The following is a 21318-nucleotide window of genomic DNA, read 5'->3' as shown; positions in this document are numbered from 1 at the left end:
TATTAAAGTAATAATTTTAAGATGTGAATAGTGCTACATGATTAGGAACAATTAGGGCTGGAGGAAAATACCAAAAACATGATATATCGCTCGTATCGTATTGAAAAATATCGAAATATTATCGATTTTTTGGTATATCGTACGATACAACGTTTTCGATACGATATATCGTATCGACCCACCCCTAGAAATAATATACGTATAAGGAGAAGAAAGAGAATAAGTGTTGAATACATGGGATCATGATCTTAATGCAAAGTAAGTTGAATTAAATTTTGAATTTTATTGGCCATTAAGTACACATATTGAATCCATAACTTAATGGAATTAGATTATGATTAGTTATCGGTAGATAGTGATCGTCATTCTAACAACGAAGGATGATGAATAAAATGAGATTAGAATATAGACATAAACTATATAATGATAGTGAGGACTATTGTATATTGATTGATGAAACAAGATTAAAGAGTAAAAGAATTATGGAAATCAAGATTAGTGTTAAGGCTTACAGAATAAATGTGAGATTATGATATTGTTATGATTTTTATGTGAATAATATACAAGTGAGAAGTTTATCAGCAATAATAAAAAGGAAAATGATATGGATTGACAGGAAAGTTACATGGGCAAAGGGCTTATGCTCATAAGTCTATGAGGTGATGTTAATAGCCTAATCCTCTAGTGTGGTGCTATGTACTATGTGTTCATCGCATACTTATGTTATCGTGTGATTATTTAAGCAACCTGTGATATGGTAACATAGTTGGATATGACGTATGAAATATATATCTATCGGATGAAAAATGGTAATGAAATAACTTGACTAACGATTGGGAATGAGAACGCTATTTCGAGTGAGCATGATGACTTATGTGGTGCCACGTGCTTGGTTGATGCCGTTGGGCATAATTGGCGTGTCATGTGATGTGATTGATGCCGTTGGGCATAATTGGCGTGTCATGTGATGTGATTAATCGCATAATCGGTCAAACAGATCCACGTCTGATTTATTTGTTTTGTACAAGTCTTCCACTGTGCAAGGGGCGCCAAACCCCATCAGAAACTCCCAGGATCTTTAAGCTTGGCAGGTAGCTTCTTTTGAATTAACGCACTACAGTTTTCAGATATGTTCACCGTCTCATAATATAATCAATCCACTTCTTCTTCTTGGAGAGCACATCTTTTAGGAACTTTGCATACGTGGGAACCTTCCTAAAAGTATCGAGAAATTTGGAGAATTGCTCATCCAACTTCTTCTTCTTCACCGCAAATGGGGCACTCTAACTGTCGTAGGAATGGAGGGAGGGGGCAGCTTTTCTGGCACTGCGTCTTTCTTGGTCTGAATGTCAACCTTATTCTTTCCCTTGGAATTCTCTTCTGCTCTGACATCTTCCTCTGGAGTACTCTTCTTTTCCTCTACAGTCATGGAAGGTCCTTCATAGCTTTTACCACCTCTCAAGTGTATGGCCTTGCAGTCTTTGGGATTGTTTATGGTATGTGCTGGAAATTGCCCTGGCTGATGTTGGACACCTACAGCTTGAGAAATTGCCCTGGCTGATGTATGGCCTTGCAGTCTTAGGGTTTAGGGTTTAGGGTTTGCACATTCATATGCACATTCAAGCTTTGCACGTCGTTTTCAACTTTCCCCAACCTTTGACTAGTGCTCTCCATGTACTTGTCAGTTTTGTCCATGTACTTGGTAGTCTAATTCATGAATGCTGCCAAGATATCTTCAGTAGTAGGCTTTTTCTGCTGTTCTACCAACCCATAAGACACTGTGAATCCTAGCGGTGGTTGCAGAGCATTGTTTGGAATCCCATATGAGAGATTGGGATGCACTTTCTTACCATAGTTGTTATGGTTACCACCACCTTGGTTGGGGCGATAGTTGTTGAAGTTCATGTTATTCCCTCCTTGGTGCACATAGTTGACACCTTCAACTCCTCCTTGCAGTTCTGGTCCAGGTTGTCTCATCTCCATGATCCCGAGTTGAGTGGTCAAAAGATCTAGCTGCTTTGACATTCTGTCTATCCTATCATCTTCTGTAGCAGAGGCCACCCTGTATGACTTGTTTCTTTCATTATTTCATCCTTCATCAGTGGAAGCTACTCTCTCAATCACTTGCATGACATTATTCTCTCCTAATTGAAGGAAAGCTCCTCCTGCGCTCCAATTCAGTTCACGCATTGCATCTGAAGTGCACCCCCTATAAAAATTTATGACTTGATGTCCCGGACTTAGACCATGCTTTGGGCATCTCTTCAACAGTGTCTTAAATCTGGCCCATGCTTCTCGGATTGTCTCATGAGGCTTCATCTGGAATTGAATTATCTCTGCTTGCCTCTTCAGAACTTTACTGGGTGGGAAATACTTCTCCAAAAATAAGTCTACCATGACATCCCACGTTTTAACAGATCCTGACCCGATGCTGTCGTACCAGTCTGTAGCATCATCTCTCAAGAAAAATGGAAATAGCCTTAGTCTGACTTGTTCATCTCTCACCCCATTAAGCTTCACCGTGTTACTTATTTGAATAAACTTAGTGAGATGTTTGTTAGGATCTTCATTGGCCTTCCCCGCAAAAGCATTAGCCTCAGCCATATTAAGCAATCCTGGCTTGAGCTCAAAATGATTGGCATCGATCCGATCGTTGCCAATGGGGGGGTTCTCTACCTCTCTGTAAGCGTAAATGTTTTGCACTGACACTGTGGCTTGTTGTTCATTTTTTTTCTTTAACCTGTTTCACCAAATCTGCAAGTTGTAGTTGGAGCTGTTGGACTACCGGATCTGGATGTGGTGCATTGTTCTCTACGTTGTCCGCCATTGTTATTGCAACATGAATAGGCGGTTCTCTCTTATGAGGCGAAAGTGATCGCCTTTGGTTGAGCCTTCTCTGAGCGTTTCTCCTTCGATTGGATGCTTCGATCTCAGGATCGAATAACTCTAATGGTTGCCCCTTAGAGCGAGTGAGCATACAACTTGAAAAGAAAAACACAAAAGTGAGAATAACTCAAAAAGAAAAGAAAAATAAAGCAAGTAAAATCTAGATTAGTAAACTTAATTTTTATCACGATATTAGGCTATAGTAACACAAAAAAATCCCCGGCAACGGCGCCAAAAACTTGACTCAACTTAATTTTAACACAAGTGTACGAGGCTAATGTAGCAAATAGTAAGGAAAGAGTATCGTAACCACAGAGACAATCAGTGTCAACCTACTATCTAGATGAATTGGAATTTTGGTTTTTCTAAATCTATTTAAAAGCAAGGTAAAAACAATTAAAAACAAATAGAGAACTAAAAGCAAATAAGAAAACGGATGTAGATCAAGGATGAGAAGGGTAGAATCCTACGGGATCGATAACAATTATCCTATGCTCAACTAACTTCCTACCTATGCCAACAAAGGGTCCCAAGGGTTATTAAGCTATCACTAAGGTAAAACTATATCTTTTCTCAAAGCATATAATTTGTATATTGCTACCTAGAACCGAAGTCTCTTTCCTAGAACTAAGGTACTTACCTTCATTCAAAGGCTCAAATCTCTCGATTATATTGGCAAAGATGTCAATTTCTTCTCTTTCAAATTAAACTACTCACTTCTCAGTTCTTGTAGTAAAATCCACATGCATTTATAAGGTGATCAGTCAAATAAATGTATAAGCACAGAAGAAATCAAAATAACCACATGAGCCAAGGCATAGAAAAAGGAAATCAATTAAACATAAGAATCATTGTATCTCCCCCGTAGAACTCTACGAAGGATTTAGCTACTCATGATCAACACAAAAGTCAGAGAAATATTCAAAGAAATATGCAAAAACATTGTTTGAACAAGAATAAAACTAAAAGATGAACTCCTAGAATTGGATTGGGCGGATTGGAGGCCTCGTCTTCAATCTTGCGATGAATACTCATCCTCTGCTCGTTTTTCTCTTCTTTCTAGGTGAAAAAGTGGTATTTTTGGGGTAGGAGGCGTGTAGAATGATGTTTGGAGGCGTTTCCTAGGCATATATATACCTGGGGTTGACTTTGGGCCCGAAATAAGCTGTCCGACGAAGCTGGCGGGTCGCCAGGTTGGGTGTGCGTCGAAGCTGGCGAGTCGCCAGCTGCTTACGGCGTTTTTTTCGTGTTTTGCTGGCGGGTCGCCATGTTCGTTTGCATGCGGACCTGGCGGGTCGCCAGCTATGTCACTGCTCTGTGCAGTCTTGGTAAAACGGCCATAACTTCTTCTACCGAACTCCGATTGAGACGTTTAAGATATCCATGCAAAGCTCTTTCGAAGACGAACAGAATGGTATGCATTACATGCGAATCGGACTTCAAAATCTCCAGATAAGCTGTCTTGAACATTGAGCAGCTGCACATCCACATATTTTGTACATTTTTCTACACATTCTTCACAAAATGGGCAAAATACCAACATAATAGAGAAGTAGCTATAACCATGTCTCAAAGTACATAATATATGATCAAAACCAAGTAAAACTACCCTCTAAAGTCATGTAAAATCCAAGTGAATCAACTCCCCCAAACTTAAACAATTGCTAATCCTCAAGCAATGAAGAAAAAGAACTAGAAGAAACTTCGATTCAAAAGAGTTTTAGACATCATTATCGTCTCAAAGAATACGGAATAAAGGAGCATATCACAATACAAATTCCATCAAGTTAAGCCGTCGAATGCACTTTTACTACTAACTCGTATATCACCTTGGATTCATGCTTCACTCGGGATGTATATATGTGTGTATATTCACCTCACTCAAAAGTGTATAGGATATCAAGTAACACTCAAATCAATGAAAAATGCATGGTTTACCATAGACTTGCTCAATGTCTAACCTCTCCTCTACTTCGTGTGACAATAAATCTAGAGTCCGAAAGGTCTTTTGTTTAGGTTATAATGTAGGCTCTTTGGTAAGGTAGGGTAATATTTGGCTAAAGTGACTAAATTCCCAATAAGATGTGAAATTCTAAGACATTACACAATCCACTTTCAACTTCAACCATTCACCAAAACACTTCTCAACAATAACTAGACTTTGTCTAATTTCTTCCCAACTTCCAAAGACCTCAAATTATTCTCTATATACTATATTTTTTCTTTTTTCTTTCTTTTTTTTCTTTCTTCTTTCTTTTCTTTTCTCTTTTTTTTTTTTTAATTTCTGAGTACAACCAATTTCCAACTTGATAATCGGTCAAATAGATCCTCGTCTGATTTATTTGTTTTGTACAAGTCTTCCGCTGTGCAAGGGGCACCAAACCCCATCAAAATGGCCACTGCACCCGATCATAAGCCTTTTCCATGTCCAATTTTAAGACCATGTTAGGAGAGACCACCCCCTTCCAGAGTTCATGAAATAACTCTTTCACCAACAAGACATTATCACTCAGCAATCTTCCTCTAATAAACCCACTTTGGTTTGGAACAGTTATTAAAGGAAGAAGAGGGGCTAACCTTGAAGACATGAGCTTAGTAATGATCTTGTTCATAACATTGCAAAGACTTATAGGCCTAAACTTTGCCCATTTAGAGGGGTTTTTCTTCTTTGGAACAAGGACAATCAAAGTAGCCGCAATACCCCTTGGGATTTGAGAGCCTTCAAAGAAATCCCGGACTGCCTCGACCACATCCTCTCCAATGATGGGCCAGCAGGCTTGAAAGAATAAACCCTAAACCCTAAACCCTAAAGCTGAGTAACCATCCGGGCCAGCCGCACTCTCTGCTCTAATACCAAAAACAGATTGTCGGACCTCCTCTGCTGTTGGAGCCTCCACTAACCGTTCCATATTAACATCCAGAGCTATCAAAGTCGATTCGGAAGCCTCCCCAACCACCGGACCCTCCAATGACGACACCTTTGTCATAATCCAAGACAACCCCAGAAGAACTGAATCGACCAGAAACGACGCCCCCAAACACCAGGAGAGGACCCCCACCACCTCCAATAGAACAGTAATCGGAAACGGAAACACCAAAAAAACTAAACAATTGCAGAAGAAAATCAGTGTGTGAAAATCGCCCCTTCACTATGTGTGAATCGCACATAGTGTCGGTGAAATTGAGAGCATTTTTCCCTCAAGTGCAAGCCTTAGCTAGTTGGAGTTTGATTACTCTATGAATAATAAATAAGCGTTTCATGCTAAGTCCACTCTTGGAATTAATAAGAAGTTAATTAATTAAGTTCATAGTAGACATTAATTAATTAATGGACATTTTTATCTTAAGCGCGGGAAATGAAAGTCAAAACGGAAACTCGGATTACTTATACTTTCGGATTTGGATGGGGAGATTTCAATATTACTTCTGTAAATTGTGGGTTCAATTTAATTAGTAAAAAGTAAATTGGATGAGCCCATATCCAAAACCTTCCATAGATCCCTGTCTGGGCCCAAAAGGAACTTAATATAAATAGGAGAATAAAAGAGACAGATATCATAATTTTATATGCTATAATTTTCGTCCCCCTCTATACTAGAGGAGTTCGAAATTCTCTCCAATTAGGAAAAGGATTTATTCTATCTTCTTTATTTAAGTCCTAGTATTCTGGTGAGATCAGCCCACACTGATATCAGAGTACAATTCGGGAACCAGAGAGAAGATATGTGGTCTAGTATTCAAAGCGTCACGTGGAGAAGCTGCTAGCCATCTTCAATTCTTTGGAGAATTAATTAGGTATTATTTCTGCTCCGTAGAAAAGCATGTTTTAGGTTTCAATATTCTTAAAACTTGATTGGTTCAAGTTATGAGCATGATACATGTAAGAATTAAGCGAATAGATTTTGTCTAAAAAATATGCTAAATAGATCTGATTATTATGTGATTTATTTGTGCGATTAATAATTGTTAAATTATGTTAATCAACCGCACCGCTTCCGCTGCCAGTTCCAACAACTTATACATTTAAACATGTAGTAAACATCCATTAAATGTAAAACATAACAACATTATGACAAAAATAATATGTTTATTCCTTTGGAAAATAAAATAAGAGTTTTAACAGTATTCAATCACTCGAAAGGTGATTTCTAGTATACAAACTCTAACATACAGCTCTACCCATAAGGGCTACAAAGCCATTCTTCCCACTGGAAAAGTCATCGTAACAAGAGACATAGTTTTTTATGAGTCTGTCTTTCCTCATAAAGCTGCAGCTTTGAACCTAATTCCCTCATCTCTTCCCTCCACAAATCCCACACCTATAGCTTCTCCTATGTTTGCATCCAATTCCCCTTCACACAGCTTTCAACCCAACACAACAACACTACCTCCACCAGAAGAGTTTTAACAGTATTCAATCACTCGAAAGGTGATTTCTAGTATACAAACTCTAACATACAGCTCTACCCATAAGGGCTACAAAGCCATTCTTCCCACTGGAAAAGTCATCGTAACAAGAGACATAGTTTTTTATGAGTCTGTCTTTCCTCATAAAGTTCCAGCTTTGAACCTAATTCCCTCATCTCTTCCCTCCACAAATCCCACACCTATAGCTTCTCATATGTTTGCATCCAATTCCCCTTCACACAGCTTTCAGCCCAACACAACAACACTACCTCCACCGGAAGAGTTTTAACAGTATTCAATCACTCGAAAGGTGATTCTAGTATACAAACTCTAACATACAACTCTACCTATAAGGGCTACAAAGCCATTCTTCCCACTGGAAAAGTCATCGTAACAAGAGACATGGTTTTTTATGAGTCTGTCTTTCCTCATAAAGCTCCAGCTTTGAACCCAATTCCCTCATCTCTTCCCTCCACAAATCCCACACCTATAGCTTCTCCTATGTTTGCATCTAATTCCCCTTCACACAGCTTTCAGCCCAACACAACAACACTACCTCCACCAAATTCACTTCTACCTTCAGCTTCTCCTCTACCTAGTGCAAATTCTCAGGCTAATCATTCTGATCCCTCTTCTGGTCATTGTAGCTCACCTATAATTGCATCATCTTATTCCTCTCCTAATGTTTCTTCACCCCCTCCAATTCCTATTGTTACAGATCAGGCCGAACCTTGTCATAAGTTGATCACCAGAAGCAAAGTCGGTATCTTTAAGCCCAGAACCTTCACCATTTCTCTTAATTGCATTCCTAGATCGGCTCTTGAGGCTATTCTTATTCCTATTTGGAAAGTTGCAATGCTCGCAAAGTTTCTTGCCTTGCTTAGAAATAAAACCTGGATTTTAACCAAACTCCCTCCGGGTAAAAACTTGATTGGGAACACATGGATTTTTAAGCTCAAAAAACATGCTGATGGAAGCATAGCAAGGCATAAGGCTAGACTAGTGGCTCAAGGATTCTCACAAGAGCCCGGATTTGACTTCACAGAGACCTTTAGTCTAGTGGTTAAGCCTTCAACTATAAGGATCATTCTTTCAATTGTTGTATCCTCTGGTTGGAATGTTACTCACCTAGATGTCAACAATGCATTTTTACATGGAGATTTAGGTGAGGAAATTTATATGAGACAACCAATTAGATTTGAGCAAGGTGGTCCTACTCTTGTCTGTAAGCTCAATAAGGCTATCTATGGTTTGAAACAAGCTTCCAGATCTTGGTTCATGACTATTCAGGCCTCTCTACTTGCCATTGGTTTTTCACAATCCAAGGCTGATACGTCACTCTTTTTCAGAATCAATGGTAAGGAGATCACCTATCTTTTAATCTATGTTGACGATATGCTTGTCACTGGTACTTCTCCATCTGCCATCAAAGAGATCATCTCTCAACTCGGTGAGCAATTCTCTTTAAAGGATCTAGGGGAAGTCAAGCACTTTCTTGGTGTTGAGGTATCTCAGACTGCTCAAGGTCTTCATCTAAGCCAAGGATCCTACATCAAGGAACTGCTAGGAAAAGTACAGATGCTAGACTCAAAGCCATTCCCAACTCCAATGCTAACAAACCTCAAACTCTCTAAAAGTGATGGAGATCCTTTCTCTGATGGCAAGTTGTATAGGAGTACTGTTGGAGCACTTCAATATGCTACAATCACTCGGCCTGAAATTAGTTTCAGTGTGAATAAGGTGAGCCAATTCATGGCTTCACCACTTGATACACAGTGGAAGGTCGTTAAAAGGATATTGAGATATCTAGCTGGAACTATGGATTATGGTCTTCATATGCAAAAATCAGAGTTTAAATTGGTGACATTTTCTGATTCTGATTGGGCTGCAGATTTGGATGATAGAAGGTCTGTGATTGGATCACCTCTCTTCTTGATGAGCTGCAAGTTAAGCTACTGGAAGTTCCTATTGTTTGGATTGATAATGTGAGTACAATAGCACTGGCAAGTAATCCGGTTCTACATGCAAGGACCAAGCATATAGAGCTTGACATTAATTTTGTTAGATATAAAGTGAAGGAGAAGAAACTAGAGCTCAGGTTTGTTCCAACATTGGATCAAATTGCTTATGTTCTCACTAAAGCTTTGGGATATCAATTCTTCTCGCGTTTGCGGAAGAAGATGAACATATGTCCTTCATCGACAATTGAGTTGAGGGGAACTGTTAATGGAGCAGTCCTGAACTCGAGTGAAAATGAGATGAAGAAAGAACTTGATGCATCTGATCAAGCCTGCAGAGGTAGCAAGGATTCCATAAAGAATGTGTCATGTAGAAAATAATATACTTTTGAAAATTTCGGTGGAAAATGTTATGGTTGTGAAAATAGAGAGTATGCCATAGGATGACTCCTAGGAGTTAGGAAATAGTGTGTGAATGTGAAGCGATGCTTCTCGAATGGTGATCCGTCAAATATTGTATGCGAGCTTGTGAATTTATGAAATGTGAAATGTGATTACGTGAGATTATGTTACAATGTTTGCAATGCATAGACCTGAATTACTTGTTACCTGGCATGATTTAGTTGTGTGATCACTGCGATTATATCAACAATAGAGACGCGGAATGACTAGTACAAGGCAATTAGTGTGTATAAGGACTTGACGAAACGTGAAAGGAAACGCGCTAATAACTACATTAGAAACAAAAATTTCCGACATGATACTATCCTTGTGCCGCCATCTTTCGATATTTATACACATGTCCATCCTATTCACAGCACCATTTGAAACCACACACACTCGGTATTCCTTTCCACCCCTTGTGACGATGATGACTATTTCTTTTTATAGATGGTTCAACCCTATCATGCCCTGATGCGTCGCCGTTACGCCAAAAATGCGAATTTCCCGGTGGAGCGCTACAGAGAACTAGAGTGGGACGGGAAACAGTTCCTCCTAAACTACGTCACTGATTTTTACGACCACTGGCTGGACGCTTACACGCCTCGAGGAGACTTCGTTGGCTTAACAGGAGTCCTACTTCCGGCCATGTCAGCTGCAGTTGACGGACCTCCACTCCATCCGCCCACGCAAAAGTACTCGCCAGGAGCAGCGCGTCGAATGAAGTATCGCGATGACGAGGAGCCGCACGTTGTTCGCGTTCCCCGAAGGATGACACTTAGGATGCGCACTTCGGCCCCTCTAAGAATCGAGAGGGAGGTTGAAGAGATGCTCACCTCAATTCCCTCGCCCCCAAGCGATGAGAAGAAAGATGAGGCGATGGGACCATCTGAGAAAGGAGAAGGCTCAAACACGGAAAGTGTCGGAGAGTCGGAAGAACCGGAAGAGGATGAGGGCGGAGATGAATAGTGACCGAATAGTGATTGCTTGTTTTCCTTTCCCCATGTTTTGAGATTTCTAAAGCTTTTATTTACATTTACCATTTTTCTTTCGCGGTTGCTTTACTCCTTTCTTTCGTTGTACTAAGACCTCTTTGAGACCACGTTTTGAGATTTTGTGGGGAATTTGCACCTTTTATTATCTTATCTTGCAATGAACTATTTCTACTCTTTTCTACACTATTGCGTGAATATACTTGTCCGTTCTATTTTCTTCCAAGTATCTTTCATCTTGTTGTGCAACTGTCCTCTGTCTTTTCTTGCGCAACTGCCTTCTTACAATGCTACTGTGTGATCATTCCTTGAAACCTACTTATAGAAAGAATCATAATTTTGCAAGTATATCACATCACTATTATTGGATTTGAATAAGTACGCTAACGACTCGGGTGAAAATGAATCAGAATGCCGCCTAGACGCAACGTAAGACGTGAGAACCAGGAACCCACTTCTCAGGCTTCGGAAGAAGAAAGTGTGACACAACCAATGCCACCACCACCACCTCCACGGGTAGATAGGGAAGTCGTGAAGTTGTTCTTAGACCAAAAGCCTCCTATCTTCGACGGAATGGGAGAACCGGCGAAGGCTGAAACCTGGGTACGCGCTTTGGAGCGCATCTTCAAAACTTTGGTGTGCAACGATGAGGAGAAGATGATTTGCGTGACGCACCAACTGACCGGGTCCGCCGACTTTTGGTGGGATACCAAGCTGAAAACCATGCCACGGGATCGAGTGGATGGGATGACGTGGGAGGAATTCAAGGCCGAGATATAAGACAAGTACATACCTAAAAGCTACCGCAAGGCAAAGGCAGCCGAATTTTACAACCTAACTCAAGGGCGCCTGTCTGTGACCGAATACGACCGCGCGCTTTGTGACATGACCCGCTATGCGCCGGAATAGGCGGATACGGACGAGAAGCTGGCCGATAAGTTTCGTGAGGACCTGAGACATGAGATTAAGATGGCATTGGCTGTCCGTGGGAGACTTACATACGCAGAGGCGCTGGCCCTCGCGCTGGATGTTGAAGCGGCTATGCCCAAGGAGAAGAGCGCGGGAACACTACACTGCCGCTACCCCAATGCAATGTATGCGCCAAGTACCATTTTGGGGAGTGTAGGGTGCCGAACCCGACTAGGTGTTTCAACTGTGGGGGAAATGGTCACTTCTCTAGGGAGTGTCCGAGTAAGAACGTGGGAACCGGGCGAGGCAAAACAATCAAGGATTCCGTCAACAACCGAGGGTGCCACCAACGAGATCGGGAGTGAACTGATCAACCTCAGTGGCAGCAACAGCCTTTTCATCAAAGACTTCCCGCCCAAACTAGAGCGTACGCCATGAGTCAGAAACAACCCAGAATTGAGCAAGGGAATCACGAGAATGGAAACTTGGCAGGTATAGGTGAAATCCTCAATACCCTCATTGTTGTGTTGTTTGACACGGGCGCTCGCATTCTTTTATATCTGAATTATGTGTGCACACTTTGAGTTTGCCTGTTAGAAAATCTGAACATAGAATGACGGTGTCCTCACCAGTGGGAGGGATAGTAGAGATTTCCCGAACCTGCTCGAACGTAGAAATTGTACTAGGAGAACTTAAGTTAGTCGCTCACGACCTGCAAGTTATGGCGATGGGAGATATCGACATAATCCTAGGAATGGACCCTTACCAAATTTCGGGATGAAATTTCTTTTAAGAGTGGTAGGATGAACATCCCGAAATTTCGAACCCTAATTTTAGAGCCGTAAAATTTTCTTTTTATTTAATACTATTGATGATGTGGGAGACGTGAATTAAATGATGAGTGAATTTATTACATGAGCTCTTATGACCAAGTTGTGTCTAGGGTTGAGGCTTGGGTCGAAAAGTCAAACTCGTTGAGTATATGACGTGGCTTATGAATATTTGATTTAAAGGTGAAATTAGGTGGTGAATTATTTGTTTAAAGGTGAGTGAGATTCTTAGAATATTTCCATAGATACCATAAACACATTTTTGTGGAATTTTCGACCTCTTTATATTATTAGAGGGAAATTCTATTTTTTTCGGACTTAATTTATTTGCTTGGGATATTATTTCGAATTAAATCCAAAACCCAATTATTCCTTATTCCTTCATGAAAAACTCGACCCCTATGCCTTACACATGGGGATTTTCGAAATCCCCTATTTATGGGAGAAGGAAATTATTTTATTTGTTTAATTGATCCCTTATTTATTCCCTTCCATACCTTAATTCAAAGATCCTAACAAATCTTACCATATCTAAGGAAATCTTTCCTTATCCTATTTAAAATAATATTTTAAATAGATTCCTTGTGGGAGAAGCATAAAAAACGCCTACTTCCCTATGAGGAAATTATTATTTTTATTCTGCTCCGTGATATCTTTCTCCTCCGTGAATATTTAAATAAAACCTACACATCAATTATATGAAAAAATCGTCTACTCTTAATCCTCCCCATAATTCACGCCACTTTTCCTTTTCAACATGGGAGATTTTCTGCTATTTTATTTTGCTCCGTGATATTTTATTATACTCCGTGAAAATACCAAATTAAATCCTAGGCTAATTAAATAGCCTAGAACTCGAAAATTCCTTATTCTTCTTCCCCATTTCACGCCACTTTTCTTCCTCTCTACTTCACAATATTTATTTTATTTTATTTAATTGTGGAGAATCAAATCTTCCCAGATATTCTATTTATTTACCTAGAGATTTAATTATTGAACTCTATAAATAGGAGAGAAAACCCTAAACCCTAGCACCACAATTTTCGCCCCCTCCCTCATACCACACGCCTCTTTTCCACTCCACTCTCTCTCAATTTTCTTCCACTTTCCTCCAAGATTTCTCCATCTTTTGAGGAGATTCGATTTTGAATCCCAAGAAATTGTTGAAGAACCAAGAGTATACTTTGTTTCTACCGATTGTTTCATCAAGAAAAGGTACCTTGATCTCCTCTTTTTTTATCTAACCGATTAATCGGTGTTCTTGAACCCTCATGCATCTAGATCGAGCGAAAGTGGGATAATTGGTATATAGAAAGTGCATGTGCGTGTGCGTGCGTGTGTGCGTGCGTACGTGTGTATGTGACGTGTGAATAACGCTCATGTGTGACATAAGTTGGTGATAGATCTAAGATTGTTGAGTGTATAAATTTATATGATAAGCGTGTCTTAGTTTTGAATGATAATATAAACCGGATCGATGGAAAAAAAAAGGGGAAGCGTTGGGACATGCATGATTGGGAGTTGAAGTTGAATCTAATACATGATACGTGCATATGTGATCAAAAGGTGAAACATTAGTTGCGAAGCAAGATAACAAAAGGAAGAAACATACTTGAGATCTAAGCAGTCAAGGTGGGCTTTATTCACTAAACTCTTTTATTACCAAAATATTGATCATGGTGTTATAAGGGTGGATTAAAATGTTATGTCATGCCTGTGATTGTTTTGATTATATTGTGTGCCTGATGCCTAATTTGTGAGTCCGCTCCATTAGGCTATAGGGCTATATAAACGAATTCAGGTCTGAGTAGGGCCGCAAACCCTATCAGGCTAGGCTATCGGGAGCCGTCCTTGCTAGTCGGCCGGTCTCGTGGGCGAATAGTGTGGCACACTTTCGTCGCACTATGGAATTGTTGATTGATGAGAAAATGGAAGGTATTGTTTGACTGACCAGTCTATGAAATTATTTTTATGATACTCGATGATATTTCTTTTGATAACTGCAAAAACTCGAGTTCACTATGGTAAGAGTGACATAAATTAATAAAAATGTTTTGACATGAGTCCACTAGGTATTTCAAAATACTCTGCCATGCATGTATTTTCCTTATGTGCAGGTTGAACGGCGATGAGCGTTGGCGGGTGTTGAGCATAAAATGAATTATGAAATCTTTTGCTGATAGTTAAACTTTTGGTGTCGCCGTGTCTCCATACATGACGTCACTCCTCTTGAACGTTTCCGCTAGAGTCTATAATTCTTTCTTACACTATTATTGAATTTGAACCTTTTTAGAGTTTTTATTTGAATTTGAGGCTTGCTTGTTGGAAAAATATTGAATTTTGGCTTCAGTCATATATCACATTTATTGATGGTCAAACTTTTTGATTAAACCCTTGTCTTATTCTTCGTTTCTTTAAATTCCTTTAAGTCGCGATCGTCCGAATTTATTAGCCCTAAAAGGGCGGTCGTGACAGTCCTCTGTGTTCAGCAGGCTGGAGTTTGTCTATTAGCTAGAATTGCTTGCTGGTTAAGCTAGGGTTTCAGATATTGTTCTAGTTCCTTCTATTGCTTAGTATATATGGTGATGCTGAGTTGAATTATGTTTGTCTATTTCTTTTAATATGATGCATTTTCTATCTATAAATAATTTATTGTAATACTATAATCCTAATTTTACTCCCACCTGCAATTTTCACGCGTCTCTACCTCGATGAATATTTTAATAAATTAAGCCAAATTGTCAATTAATAAAATTGATGATTGCCACATCTGTTCGTCGCCTTAAAGTCGCAGATAACGACATTTGACTAAAGAATATAGATAATAAAAAAATGAATTATAAATACAATGAGCATCAGCATCGGCATCAAACGTAATCATTACAATATTATTGAACAGGTGTCGGCCTAATTAGTTAGCACAACCTCATAATTTTGGTGTTTCCCGAATCCTTTTTCTTGGAAAAGTTTGCACTCTCACCCCTACAATATTTAAAATTCACATTTTGATTACTCCTACCTAGGGTGGGTCGATACGATATATCGTATCGAAAACGTTGTATCGTGTATCGTATCGAAAATATCGATATGAAAGAATTTCATATCGTTATCGTATCGAAAGTTTCGATATATCGAATTTCAATATATCGAACTTTCGATATAAAAAAATTTCATATCGTTATCGTATTGATATTTCGATATATCGTACCGAAATTCGATATATCGTTAAATATCGATATATATCGAAAATTTCGATACATATCGATATATATCGAAAATAAAATATCGATATATATCGAAAATATCGATATATCGAAAATTTTCGATATATATCGTATTTTCGATATAAAACGAAATATCGCGATATAAGGAAATTCATATCGTTATCGTATCGAAAACTTACGATACGATATCGTATCGTATCGAAAATTACGATATATTGAAAATTCGATAATTTTTCGATATTTTTCAATACGATACGAGCGATATATCATTTTTTTCGATATTTTTCCCCAACCCTACTCCTACCCCCTCACACATTCGTAAGTACCAAATACTAATACATAGTCTAATTATGAAATAACTAACTAATTATTAATCAATTAAATATAAAAATATAATTGTAATAAAATAATTATAAGTCACTAGAACTTGTGGGTTTAGGACAAAAATAAGTAATATTTGAACCCGTGACTATAAATGTAACTTTAGACCAAAGCACTAGAAATTGAAATGGATGGAGAGTTGTTTTTTGATAGTAGAACATAGGTGAAATGCCAAACATGATCCCAAATGAGAATTTAAGTCGAGAGTTGAAAAGCTTACTCTCCTTTAGAGCATCCACAACAAGAATAAGCCAGCCATAGGCTAGTCATAAGTTAGCCACTCTCACTCTCTGCCACGTCATCAGCACTAAAAATCCACCTGCCACATCAGCATTTTACTCAAATAGGCTAGCCTTAGGCCAGCCAGACGTCAGCCGCAATAAAAGTAATTAAAAAACAACTACATTTACAGAATTAAATTTACGATTAAATTACGGAATTAAATTTACGAGACATATACGGGAAAATTCATTCATTTCATTAAAAAAAAGGTACATAGATAAAAAAAAAAATACATAATTTTTTAAAAAAAAAACGGGCTTCCACACACGAGCCCCGCCGCTCTCTACTCCTCGTCGTCGCCGCCGCTCTCTACTCCTCGTCGTCGCCGCCGCCACCCGGGGTATCTAAGCCCGCGTCTGAGCCCCCAACCAGTGCCCTCGTGGCATCCAAATCCACCTGTATGTTCTCGAGCATCGAGTGGAGAAACCTCTTCTCCGTGGGGTCAGTTGCGGCCTTCCACTCTTGGAAGACCTTGTACATCCGTTCCTCCGTTTTTGCACGCGAGAATAAGGTCTACGCGCGTGGGGGGGTGCCGAGATGACCTCCTGGGGCGATAGGGTTGATCCTCCCCTCGCTGCCCGTTGCACCCGCTTTTGGCCGACCGGGCGAGGGCGACGAGTAAAGGATGGAGGGGACGGAAACTCCTCAGCATCCGGGGGGAGGTCGTGGGATCCGCCACTGTAGTCGCCAGAATAGTTCAGCCTTCGCTTCTTCGGCCACCCAGCGTCGCACCCCGCCCGAAACTTCTCGGAGTCCTTCAGCAACACATAGCATTCCCAAAAGGTGAACTACTTTTACTTCCCCGGCAAGGGGAACTGACTCTTCGCTATCCTTCGGGCGTCCTCCTCATTCTGCCCACTAGTCAGCATGCGGAGGGCGTTGGCGTACAACCCCGAAAATCGGCCGACCGCGGCCCTGATGCGTTCCCACCCCTTCCAGCACTCCTCCCCGCTCTAGTCCTTTCCGTGCGGGCAGTTCTTCCTGTAGGCTGCTCTAATCTTAGCCCACATGTTGACGACCCGCTGGTTGTTCGCAACCAGCGGATCGTCGCAAACCGACAACCACGCCTTGGCCACGCCGGCGTACTCATCCTCCGTCGACTTCCTCCGTGTGGGGTGTCGTGAACAGCGGGCTGCGACGACTCGCCGACCACCTTGCCCTACCCCTTGGTCTTCTTCTTCTTTGGCGCGGCCCGACCCGCTGGAACGGGAGTGTCCGGCTCCCCGAGATCGATCCCCATCTCATGCAATGACAAAAGATCATCGCCAGTGAACTGCGTCTCCACTTGGGTCGACGTGTGAGACGAAGCCGTCAAAAAATCAAGAGAGGGACGATAGACCGTGTCTCCCTCCCGGTGACCCCTGCATCCCGGGATGCATACCGGGCTGCATCCCTCCCTTCCACACCGGCATCATCCCCATCATCTGCTGCATCATCTGCTGCTGCATTTGGGGCATACCTCCCCACCCTGGCATTGCCTGCCTGCCGTTGGCCTGCACCCCGCCCGACATCCCCCACAGCATCCCCCCCGGTTCCTCCCCTGCATCCCCCCTGCACTCGCGCCATCATCCCCATCAAATGTTGCCAAGGGACGTTAAACCCTAGGCCCATTTGCCCGCCCATCTGGCCCTATCCAGATCCCACGGGTACCGTGGGAGTCTGAGATCTGCTCGCCGCTGGACTGGACTCGTTGTTGTTGTCCATCGCTTGATATTGCTCTTGTACAGAAATTTAGAGAGAGAGAAAACTCGTTAAAACAAGTGGTGCAAATGAAAATGAAACTAAAATCGCATATATATAGGTTTACAAAAAAATTTTTTAAAAAAAACGAAAATTGGGCGCTGGCCGATCGGCACGCCACAATGGCGGCCAGCGCCCTCAAATCGGCTAGCCCACGCCGATTTTTTCGCCGATTCGCGGCCGGCCGTTTCCAATAGTTCGACTAGCAGACCGGCTAGCGACGCGAATCGACTAGCCGGTGGGCTAGCGGCTATTGGAGATGCTCTTATATATTGTGGATATGTGTCCTTTATTTAGTGTGTTCAATGATTCTTACTCAATAACTTACTAACCATATATGACAACTAAACTTATGCTAATATAATAATAGCTTGTAAACCAGATGAGATCTTTTACCTTATAATGTGAAATATTACTCTTTACAATTTCGGGGATGTAATTATTGTACAAGGTGTTGTATTTCTAGGATTATGAGAAATCACACGGAGCGGGGGCCAAGTTGACCAAATAAAATTGTTAGGAATCATTAAATAATTCAAGTTGCCAAAAATTTATAGTTAGAATATTCCATTATTCTACATGGTAAGATATCTTAAACTAAACATCTATTTGTTTATTTGTTGGTTGGCCAATAATTCCTTGAAAAGCACAAGACAGATGATAATTGCAGCTCAACAGATTTGATGTCCATGGAATCAAAGTGGTACAACGTTGAATCTGTTCCAGAAAGCCATATTTTCCTAATGGAGGATAGAGCTGGCAACGAAGCAATCCCTATATGTCACACAATCCCAATCATTGACCTTGCCAATTCAAAAACACTTGACAAAATCATGCAAGCTAGCAAAGAATATGGTTTTTTCCAGGTAAATCAAACACGTGACATATTTTTCATTAATCTCCATCCATCCATATGCATCAAAATGTTAAGATATGAGGTGTTTTGATAGGTGACAAATCATGGAGTGGCTGAGGATGTGATAGGTGAGGCGGTACATGTGTTGGAGGAGCTATTTCAGCTGGAAAGTGAAGAAATATCAAAGGATGCTAATACAAATGGATGGGTGTATATGGGAAGCACCAGTTTTTCCGTAAAGGGTGCTCATCTGTGGAGGGATAATATCAAGCATCCATGCCACCCTTTGGAGGAGTCCGTGCAACATTGGCCCCACAACCCCACTCGATACAGGTAAAAACCCTAACGATAATTAAGGATATGGCTTATGGCGTTATCGATGCTAAAATGATGTGCAGACAAGTAGTGGCAAGGTACATAGAGGGAATAAGGAGGGTGAGTCTGAGAATTTTGGAAGTTATATGTCAAGGATTAGGGCTTGAAAAGGGATACCTTGGAGACATGAGCCAAGTACAATTTCTTACAGCAAGCCACTACCCGGCCTGCCCCGACCCGACTTTGACACTTGGGCTTCTCCCCCATTTGGATCACAGCTTCATCACACTATTGTATCAAGGAAATGTTGGAGGTCTTCAAGTGATGCTAAATGGAAAGTGGATGGGGGTTGAGGTTGTACCTAATGCCTTTGTAGTCAACATTGGCACCCAAATTCAGGTAAATTTATCATTTGTCTTGCATTCATGACTCTACCTAGTTTTTAAAATATTGTCCTGATTTTAGATTATTAGCAATGGGAAGCTAACAAGTGCGGAGCATAGGGTGGTGGCGAATCGAGTGCAAGGAAGAACAACCATTGCGACATTCATCAATCCTAAGGAAGACTGCATAATTGAACCTGCATCAAAATTATTTGCCACTCCTCTCTATCCATCACTCTCATTTAAGGAATTTGTTAATGTTTCTAAACCTTTTGGTCCTTTCACTGATGCACTTACCCTCCAAAAATAATGTCTAATGCTTGTGATCAATGCTTTTTCCAGGTTATAATACATTATCCCAATCCAGATTAGAGTAGGATCAATAACATTTGTATTACTTATCATTCATCTCATCATCATGATGCTACTTTGCTTTTTTTAGACATGTTTGCTATGTCTTATTCCACTTATCAAATCTAACTTCACCACTAAGTATTTGTTAATTAATAACGTAGCACAATGCCTGTCCTTGACTCTTACCATCAACCCAGAATGGTTCTGCCTCGTCTCAAGCCATACTCTTTTTGGCCTTGATCGCACCGTTAGATATTTGACACACAAAATATAGGAACACTCAACAAAGAAGAAATATGAAGGATAAGTATTTATAAGCTTCTCACAAAAGGATTACAAAATAAGCAAAGAAGAAATATGAAGGATAAGTATTTATAAGCTTCTCACAAAAGGATTACGTAATAAGAAAAACAAAAGTGCTACAGCACTACAAATCTCTCTCTCTTCCTCACTTGAGCTACGACTCTTTCTCTCTAATTTTCACTCACTTCTTTTCTTTCTTGATTTTTCTCACATACTACAAAATGGCCCAAGTGCCAATATATATAGAAAGTCTAAGTCGGTTCTTAACCGACATTATCACACCTAGAGAATTCTAGCTATCTTCTTCTAAATATAATATTGCTAATTATCTCTCTAGATTAGTCTATACTTATCCATTTTAAATGCTAAGTCGGTTACAAGGAGCTGGATACTTCTAGCCAATTCTTTAAATATTTAATATAGCAAAAATGTCGTGACTTAGGTGATTTTCTCGGCAACTCCAGATCCTTCTCCAAAGGCGGTGGAGACAATATTTTAATACCTTAATTATAAAGTAATTGAGTTTAATAAACTCAACATCCTCCCTTAAACTCAATTCTTCAAGGTCTTCATTCCAAGCATAAACTTCAATCTCCTAAAAACATCATGTTTCAATGGCTTTGTAAATATGTCCGCAATTTGATCCTGTGACTTACAGTATACCAACTCCACATCATTTTGGTTCACGTGCTCCCGAATAAAATGATAACGAGTATCAATATGCTTACTTCTTTCGTGGAACACCGGATTCTTCGCAAGTGCTATTGCAGACTTATTATCAACACATATCTCCGTCGGGCCTTGTTGCGTGAATCCCAGAAAACTTAGTAAATTTCTCAACCAAATGCAATGGCACACCGTTGAACTTGCTGCAACATACTCGGCTTCACAGGTTGAGAGTGTTACTATAGCTTGCTTCTTGGACGATCAAGTGAAGGCAGCATCTCCAATATAAAAACAGTAGCCGGTAGTGCTTTTTCTTTCATCTAAATCTCTTCCCCAATCGCTATCCGAATAACCAATAAGCTTAACATCTTGATTAGAGGGATAGAGTATA

General features: G+C 40.4%; 1 protein-coding gene across 2 annotated transcripts; it reads left to right on the top strand.

The window, feature by feature from the left end:
* Nucleotides 1-18654: 18654 nt before the first annotated feature.
* Nucleotides 18655-20049, top strand: LOC125206267 (hyoscyamine 6-beta-hydroxylase-like). Of its 2 annotated transcripts, none has more exons than XM_048105554.2 (4): nucleotides 18655-18916; nucleotides 19001-19239; nucleotides 19305-19620; nucleotides 19695-19941. In XM_048105554.2, exons 1-4 carry the CDS (start codon nucleotides 18734-18736, stop codon nucleotides 19722-19724), a joined length of 768 nt encoding a protein of 255 aa, XP_047961511.2. In that variant the 5' UTR covers nucleotides 18655-18733; the 3' UTR covers nucleotides 19725-19941. The 2 variants fall into 2 exon arrangements, with proteins under 2 accessions (XP_047961511.2, XP_047961505.2); XM_048105548.2 differs by having other exon boundaries at nucleotides 18661-18916; nucleotides 19687-20049.
* Nucleotides 20050-21318: the final 1269 nt, after the last annotated feature.

This window comes from Salvia hispanica, chromosome 2 (genome assembly GCF_029641045.1).
Source record: "Salvia hispanica isolate PSC_SH4W2 chromosome 2, Shi_PSC_v1, whole genome shotgun sequence".
NCBI lineage: Eukaryota > Viridiplantae > Streptophyta > Magnoliopsida > Lamiales > Lamiaceae > Salvia > Salvia hispanica.
Note: the sequence above shows the minus strand (reverse complement) of the source record. Positions and strands in the feature narration are given on the sequence as shown.